An 8,835-nucleotide genomic window follows, 5' to 3' on the forward strand; every position below is an offset into this window, starting at 1 on the left:
TGATAATATGTTAACAATACAAGAATATTTTAACTATAATGACTATTATTTCTACAATTTTATTCATATAAATAAAATTTCTTTTTACTAAATGATTTTAACTAGAATAGAATGTTGCCTCTAATTTCATTACTCCTACCACCGAGCACATCCACTAGTTTCAATCAATTCTTCTCTTCTTTTTTGATGTATATAAATACAAATACAAGAGCTGCAAACGCATATGCACGCCATACACCATAAGCTAGCTATTCCTTACATTCTATATAATATGCAAAAGACAACTATAATGTCTATAATTCCTTTCTACATTATGCAGACAAGCGAATAGCTGAACATCATCATTTACCAAAAACTCATTACACAGTCGTTACATCCTGAACAACGATTGATGGGCCAGCATTAACAGGAAGAAGGCTCCAATAAGAACCTCCACTATCAACATAACCACTATGCCATGTGATTCTGTAAGCACCTACAGGTAAAATAGAAATATCGAGAAAGCAAGTAGAGAAACCTTGACCATGTTCGTTCAGTTCGAAACACGCATATTCAGTTACCATCAAACAATCATTGTCTCGTCTTCTGCAATGTCGTCCTTCAGTCTCCACAGAGCCAGTCACATATCTCAGCAGCTTCTCATTCAGCTCCTTCATATTATCCATCTCATCTTCCTGCTTCTTCAATTGGGATTGTCGTTTGGAATCTCCAATTTTAGTTGTTACCGAAGAATGGGGTTTACAACCAAGAATGCAGTACACTTTGTTCGATGGACCTGGCACACCAGCGGGCATGTTTTTCAATTGACAACTCAAACTCAGCGAGAGAGGAGACCCTAACAAAATGGACGATCCATCTAAAACTTGCCCGTCTTCATTCATGACAAAGAGCTGAGAGGAAACAGCAGACCTGAAAGGTGCATCAACTTTCACTAAAGAAAATATTTGAACTAGTAATACTAAATGAAATACACAAAAACCTGTCAATAGAATGCAGAAAGAGAGTTTCTATATATAGTGTTTCGTCACAAGCCACAACATAAAAAAGAATTTCAAATCCAGGAAACTTGTGTAGAGGTGAAAGTTGGGATGTTAAAGATATCAAGGGGCATATTCAGAAGTCAAAGGCATCATTCCCATTTCCCACCAAGGTTTGAAATTTTAGCACTGCATTAAAGAGGTCAAGAAATCTCGAATGCATAGGCTCCAATATTATCCTATTTTCTATGGGGGCGTTTGGATTGGTAGATGGGATAGATAAGATTGATAGGATAGAGTATGACTGGCAGATCATTAGATAATCAATCCAACTTTTGGGTGATAAATAATCATACAATTGGATGATTAGATTGCAGGCGAGTTATGCATCACCAGCCGAATCATGCAAGCCAGACATTTGATTAAGTTGGATTATTTTATCAATCATGCCTTTAACTCAAACCAAACACCTCATATGAGAATTAGCCATTCTATGTGGAAAGAAAGTCGATCCTTATTCTAAGCAGAAACGTCTATAGTCTACTGACAGAAACTGCCTACTATAAAAAAGACTGAAATTAACAAAAAGATAGAAATCTGAAGGCAGTAGAAGAGTTTCAGCTACCATTATCTTCATTACGATATTCTGCTATATATATGATTCACTTGTATCTTAAGCATCTTCCGTTACTGTTCCACACTAACTTCTATTTACTACCCCAACACCCAACATCCAACATGGCATTTTTAGCATTGTATTAGTTGGTATATTCTGGTTGTTAATGGCATGAAATATATGTTAAATTACTAATTCACAATAAAAGTAAGAATTTATCCTCCAAATCATATTAGAAAAAAGCATATCTTCAGGACCAATTAAAAAGGATCCATTATACATACCTCACTTGAAAGAAGTGATGAGGAGCGTGGAAAGGAATTAACATCAAATTTGAGATAACGTTCATTAGCACTTCCGAACCCCTATTAATAATTTGATGCAATGCATTAGCATCTTGTTGCATTCTGGCTGCCTCATTGCGCAAGTTAAAAACCTCCCGAACCGAATACTTACAAAGTTTGTGTAAGACTACTGTCTCATAAGAACAAGTTTGAGTTATAAACCTAGATGAAGAACACCTGTTACAGTTGCCGAAGGGCTTCAGAAGGAAAAGGAGATTTTTTCTAGTCTCGTAACCTATATGCTTAAATCGCCCAAGAAGATCTTCAATAAGCAAGGCATGTAAAGGCTCCTCTAGGTATCCAGATTCAGAAACTCTATAAATTTCAGAAGAACACCAGTCTGGAACTAGAAAAGCAAAAGCAGCAGTGAAGGCCATAATAGAGCAACTCAATGCAAGTGCAGAAACACTCATTACACTTTGTCTATCCATACCCATGAAAGATGTCAAGAGCATATCAAATTCCTCAGCTAATTTCTTCATATGGCATGATACCTCAATACAAGAGTTAACGAAGGGGCCAAGTGTCAAAGAAGTACCGGGCGAAAGAAGAGTACCTCTGTCAAACTCTCCACCAGACCCAGTGCCATATTGGATAGATGAAACTGAATCAAGTAGCTTCATCATATCAGCAACTTTTTTCAGAGCCCTTGCTCTGAGGGTCAAAAACCATCTTTGAAAACTGAATATATGGCCTATGTCAGGGGCTCCAAGAATTTCTTCGGCACAAAGAATTGCATCGCAACCTCTGAGAAGAATTTCTATATACTTGCAACTTTGGGTCCTCAAGGCACTGACACTCATTTCACGTAAACCACTTCCACCTGGGACAATACATGTGCCTTGGCCAGATAAAAGAAACAGCTGAATCTGATTTTCTGAGGTAGAGAACCGAGCCAAAGATTTTAACCAGCTGCAACAGGAAGGAGATTCAACCTCTTTCATAAGCTGCTCAAATATGAAAGCAGCTGTGGACCACGCACCCTGGCAGGCAGCATTTTTTCCAGCCTTATAAGCGCACCAGTTATTATTTCTTTCTAATATCTCCTTTGCACAACTGAGAGTAGATTTATCAAACTCAAGAATGGAATCAATACAGTACAAACTCAAACTATTACAAGGTGACAACAAGTGCTCAGTCAAATTCTTCATGCAGATAAAGATGGAATGTAAGTGCAATAACAGAAAGTTCATCAGCCTAGTGTAGCTACCAATACTGCTACAATGGCATACAGTTTCTACTTGAAGTTTCAATGCATCCAAATCCAAGGTGTGGCTGGTTTCAGTATCAGTGTATTCAATGTTTTCCAAACAAGCAGCCATGATTTTTGACAGAGTGAGAATGATATTTGATTCAACCAGTGTTTTTCCATGGCTAACATACTCTGTCATCATTGGATTTGACAAGACAGTTTTCTCTGAGCCCCTTTCTCTGTCGATCATCTTCATCAAATTACATATAAATAAACATGCACTATCGAGCACTAGGCAACGAAGCTTCGAGTATTTCTCAACCAGGTTGAATAAAATTTTGAGCAAGCTTTTAACCTCAAGCTCCACAGGAAAGTCAGCCTTATTATTACCAACTATTGGTGTCACGAGGGAAAGGACTTGATCTAAGATGAAAGAGATCACCTGGGATGCCAGGGTGTAATCAGATCCACCTGACCACATATCTTGTCTTCCCAAAACTTTTCCTGAAAGATCTGCTAGCACACTAACAGCTAAAACTCTGTTTGACCGCACAGATGATATTAGCATTTTTTGAACTACTACAAACAGCTTCTGAAAAAGCTCAGGAATCTCCATGCAAGGAGTGATGGATAAAATAATCAGAAGGAACTGCAAAATGTGATAATGTGAGGAACTCTATGAATACAATAAGGCCATATTTTAGTAATGCAGCAAGAAATACCTTATATAAAATTCTTAAAGATTCAAGCTGCAGTGTCGGATGAAGTTCATATCTGTGTAGCATGCCAAATAACTTATGGACTGTGCCTGTAGTTGAAGGAAACATACAAACTTCTCTTGCTACTAAAAAGCGGAAGCATCTTAATGATGTAGCTTGCATCCGCAAAGATCTATCTTCATTTTGAAACAGTGTAAGCAATTCTATCTACAACCAGAAATAAGAAATTACATACTAAAATAAACAAGATAATACATAGAAGCCTATAAGTTCACGAAAAATAGTTTAAATTTGTAAATCATAATTGTACAACCAATTTAATAAATCCTGCACGTACATTGAGTTGAAAATTACTGATATCCCTCCCTCCATCAGTCACTTAGAACCCAGTCAGTTACTAAATCCATAAAAGGATACATTTTTTGAATAAATCCTGCCCATATGTTAAGCATAGCCTTTTTCTTATAAACTAGTTTGTTTCCATTTCTAGGTTGTGAAAGGAAGAAAAAATTCACATCCACATATTCAGTAATAAAAAACTACAAGCAAGCAACTCATTTAATTCATTAAAATCACACCTGACTAGGAACTAGAAGCATCCACCGAGAAGCAACTCTGGAAAGTGAAATTAGCATGATAGCTGAGAAGTCATCTTCTGAAGAATCCATGAGGAGCTTCAAACCTAACTATAAGAAGTGTCTTTAGAAGTTGCAATATAACATTGAGCTAAATATACAGGGACATAAATATCTCACCAACATGTACAAACTGTATGTAGTACAAAGCATATTATCATCTGTCAAGGTCATGTAAACCCAAAAGTGATAGGTCCACATAGCATTTCTCACTTCTTTCTTAGTTATTTTTTGTTTTAGTTTTCCTTTTGAAGACAAGCTTATTGGCCTCGACATGCTTAGATATGTGAAAACAAAAATCCATGTCACAGCATAAAGAACAACTAATGCCTCTACTAGAGGTGGGAAGATGTTGAACCTTGTATGCCTTCTCTGCAACTGAAAATGAGCACCTCAATTTGGCAAATGCTCGTCCTGCAGCTAACTTTATGTCTTTTGATATCTCCTGTGACAAGATTGTTGTCCTAAGTATCTCCAAGAAAACATTAGCGAAGTCATCTGACATCTCAGATAAGCAGCCTGCAGCAAAATACGCGGCCTTCACCTGCAGAAAATGGCAGAAGGCTTTGTAAACCATACAAAACAAAGTTGGAGCTAAACAGAACCAAATTTTTTGCTACATTATCAGTCACTACGCACACCCAGCTTAGATAGTTAGACATTAAATGAGCAACAAAACTTAGGAAATTATTATAAACAAAAATCAATAGATGGTCAGTTTTTACATACAGAATTATAATGTGACTAGAAGTGCCTAGGAAGTCTTTAAAGATGACAAAGTTACGACACCTTTAATCTCAGCTTTACAAGAATCTCCAGAAGATCACAATTGATAGTTTCGAGATTTCACATGAAAGCTTAAATCCCTCGATGATATGTGGTGCTTCATCATCATACCTCAAGAACATCACCAGCAACCAAACTTGACAGCACAATATACCGCACATCCGGACAATCCTTTGCTAAATAAGCCCAGCAACCAAGCAACAGTAAAGCCAGTCCTCTTTCTTCAGCATCCCCTTTATCAAACACTTCCTTTACTCTGCTCAACAACTCCAAGTAATTCTCCAACTTTTCCTTGCTCAAAACACCCACATCATCTCTATCTTTCCTCCTCTTCATCCTCACGAAAATTCTAACAACACATTCTTTAGTCTGTTTGTTGCCGGACCTAAATGCATCAGCCAGGCACAGAAAAATAGCATTAAGGAACAGCTTATCCTCCCCGGGGATTAAGCCAAATATTCTGTACTCTGCAAACGTCAATTTTGGCTCCATGTTCCACCACTCAAGCCGCCTGCCCATTTCTTCTAGGGCCTCAATACGTTTACCTAAACCATAACGAACCAATCAATATTCCTAATAAATATGCAGAGAATCAATATATATATATGAATTGTCCATAGTTACCTGGTATTTTTGAACGAAGGCTTTTTTGGAGCTGAATGCTCCAGTCCATGGCACAAGCTGCTGGGGTTCGCTCCATACGACTAATCATATGAAAAGATGACGCACAGTGGGGAGTTTTGGTTCTAAAATATTCCTAGCTTGATAACCCATCATTTATAGAGAGAGAAATGGGAGGAGAGAATAGACAGAAAGGAGGAGAAGATGAGTACAGGAAAAACAATCATCACAGTGGCCCGTATAATTTGATGATTGATTTTAGGGTTATAGTTAAGGGATGGTAGTGGATCCTGACCCGGTCCAGATTTTGTGGATCCAGATTCGATTTTATGGATTTGGATTCGCTGATTTGGATTGGGATCTGAATCTCATTTTCTAAAATGAATCTGGATCTTAAAATTTGAGATCCGGATCCAACTCAGATCCTACCCGTGGATTCGATTTTATTTAAAATATATTATTTATTTTTTATATTTATTTTATTAATAGTATTAGATATATTAAAAATTAAAAATAATAGAAAAATAGGATAACTTTGAAAATTGAAACCCTAGTTTTCTAATTCTCCTCTAACCTCTCATCTCTCGGTTCCTCTCCAAATCTCCCTCACTCACCCGCCGCCTCAGTCACTCACCCTCGTTCCCTCGCCCACCCGCCGCCTTACTAGTTCGCCGCCCGTCGCCGGCGAAGGCGGGGACAACAGCTACAGCACACGCCCTTCCTCCTTCAGTTCGCCCGTCGCCCCTCTTTCCCTTCTCGAACCACTCCAGCTCGCTAGCCACCTTCTCGGACCTCTCGGAGCACTCCAGTTCGGCCGCCACCTTCAGACCTTCTCCAGTTCGCCGGTGCGACTCTGCGTGCTGCCCATCTCCGGCCGCCGCTTGCTTCCGGTCGCCGCCAGACTCCACCGCCGCCGTCGTTCAGCCATGTGTCTACCACTGGATTCTCTGAATCAAAGGTTAGAAATAAAAAAAATGTTCATTTTGATTTGATTCTGAAAATTGAAATTTTGTCTTAGGTTAGTTTCTGATTTTGTCAAAAGTTGATTATGATTATTAGATAAGTTGAATTTGTCAATGTTGGTGGTGAGTCACGTTTTGTCAATGTTGATTCATTCGGCAGAATGCTTTTGTTAAAGGCATCATTCGACAGAATGCTTTTGTTAAATGCTTTTGTCAATGTTGATTCATTCTTATTAAAACTTTTGTAAGATTCATTCGGCAGAATGCTTTTTGAAAAATTTTGTTAGATTCGGCAGAATCCTTTTTAATTTGGCAGTCCAATTCAAAACTATTGAATGTTAGATTCGTGACTACTAACTTATGAATGTTAAATTTTGTTAGATTCAGCAGAATCCTTTTGTTAGATTAGAAACATGATTTGATTTTTGTTTTTGTAGGAGGGTGAAAATAAGTTGGCAAAGGCTTTGTTGAACAACTTGTGAATGTGATTGTACTTGAAGATGATTCCACCAATGCTAAAGTCGTTGGGACCACAGAAGTGAAAGTAGAAGATAGTAAAACGGCCAAGAAACTTACTTCTAAAGCTTGGGATCATTTCAAGATAATAATGGTGAATGGTGTTCAAAAGGCAAAATCCAACTACTGCACAGCTACATTGTCTTACAATGGTGCATCTGGAACTTCTCATCTACTTAAGCATGCAAATCTCGTATGTCCAAAGCAGCACTTACGGCTTGGATTAGGTCAAACAAAGTTGAATGTTAAGACTGAAGTTGATGCGACCACTGTATTGGAATTGAAGGATAGGGAAAAGCTTGTCAAGTTTGATCAAGAGACTTCAAGGTGGGACTTGGTTAGTATGGTGGTCATACATGAGTACCCTTTATCGATAGTGGATCATGTGGGCTTTAGAAATTTTGTGAAGGGGCTTAATTCATCTTTCAAAATGATATCGAGGAATACACTTAAGAGTATTATGAAGATATACGATGATGCCAAGAGTTCCTTGAAAGCTCTGTTCGATTCCACATATGGGAGAGTTGCACTAACCACCGACATGTGGACTGCTTCCAATCAGAAAAAGGGATACATGGCTATCACCTCACACTTTATTGATCAACAATGGATCTTACGTAATCGAACTTTGAGGTAATGAGCTTTACTTTTAATTACTAGTGTTGATTTACTTGCTATTTGTTGCTATGTGTTTATTTTAGTTTTAAATATTTATTAATAATTATAAATTGTGTGTTAATTTAGGTTTTGTTTTGTGCCTTCTCCATATACAACACCCATTCTTGCAAAGATATTAATGGATTGCATATGTTATTATTCTTTGGAGAATAAAGTCTCAGCGGTGGTTCTTGATAATGCGAGCACGAATGATACAATGATGAATGGTTTGATGGAGAATTTAGAATCCAATAGTTTAATGTTTTGTGGATTATTTTTGCATTTGAGGTGCAGTGCTCATATCTTAAATTTGGTTGTGAAAGACGGCTTAGGTGTGATTGGTAGTGCAGTTGAGAAAGTTCGAGAGTGTGTTATATTTTGGATGTCTACTCTTAAAAGAATTAAAAAATTTGAGGATGCTTGTCTGCTTTTGAATATATATGGGCCTAAAAGGTTGGTTCTTGATTATAAAACTAGGTGAAATTCCACTTTTTTGATGCTTCAAGCTGCTTTACCTTTTAAGGATGTGTTTACAAAATTGAAACGCTTGAATAGAAAGCTAAAATTTGTTGTTCCTACTGAGCATGAATGGATGTTGGCAAGTCTTGTTTGTGAGAAGTTGGAGATTTTCTACAAAGCTACTAAAGTCTTTTCTGGTAGAAATCATCCAACTTCTAATATGTTTCTTCGTAAAGTTTGTAAAATTAAGATTGCTTTGAGGCGGTGGATGCAAAGTGATGTTGATGTTATTAGAACAATGGCTAAGAATATGGTTGAGAAGTTTGACAAATATTGGGACCAAATTGGTGG

General features: G+C 37.5%; 1 protein-coding gene across 2 annotated transcripts; it reads right to left on the minus strand.

Moving 5' to 3' along the window:
- Positions 1 to 328: 328 nt before the first annotated feature.
- Positions 329 to 6,144, minus strand: LOC130992873 (uncharacterized). 2 transcript variants are annotated; one of them, XM_057917630.1, is made up of 7 exons: positions 5,894 to 6,144; positions 5,381 to 5,814; positions 4,842 to 5,027; positions 4,427 to 4,534; positions 3,852 to 4,055; positions 1,878 to 3,778; positions 329 to 909 (listed from the first exon to the last, which is right to left on the minus strand). In XM_057917630.1, exons 1-7 carry the CDS (start codon positions 5,979 to 5,981, stop codon positions 360 to 362), a joined length of 3,471 nt encoding a protein of 1,156 aa, XP_057773613.1. In that variant the 5' UTR covers positions 5,982 to 6,144; the 3' UTR covers positions 329 to 359. The 2 variants fall into 2 exon arrangements, with proteins under 2 accessions (XP_057773613.1, XP_057773614.1); XM_057917631.1 differs by lacking the exon at positions 5,894 to 6,144 and having other exon boundaries at positions 5,273 to 5,412.
- Positions 6,145 to 8,835: the final 2,691 nt, after the last annotated feature.

The sequence above is a fragment of the Salvia miltiorrhiza genome, chromosome 7 (genome assembly GCF_028751815.1).
Source record: "Salvia miltiorrhiza cultivar Shanhuang (shh) chromosome 7, IMPLAD_Smil_shh, whole genome shotgun sequence".
In the NCBI taxonomy this organism is placed as follows: Eukaryota; Viridiplantae; Streptophyta; class Magnoliopsida; order Lamiales; family Lamiaceae; genus Salvia; species Salvia miltiorrhiza.

Bases quoted from the DNA above. Each gene is read 5' to 3' on its own strand.
- LOC130992873 (XM_057917630.1), bottom strand. From the start codon at position 5,981: ATGATTAGTCGTATGGAGCGAACCCCAGCAGCTTGTGCCATGGACTGG. The intron at 5,028-5,380 runs GTATGATGATGA...CATTTTCTGCAG, and splicing joins TTGCTGGTGATGTTCTTGAG to GTGAAGGCCGCGTATTTTGC. The intron at 4,056-4,426 runs GTGTGATTTTAA...TTCTGGTTGTAG, and splicing joins TGCTTCTAGTTCCTAGTCAG to ATAGAATTGCTTACACTGTT.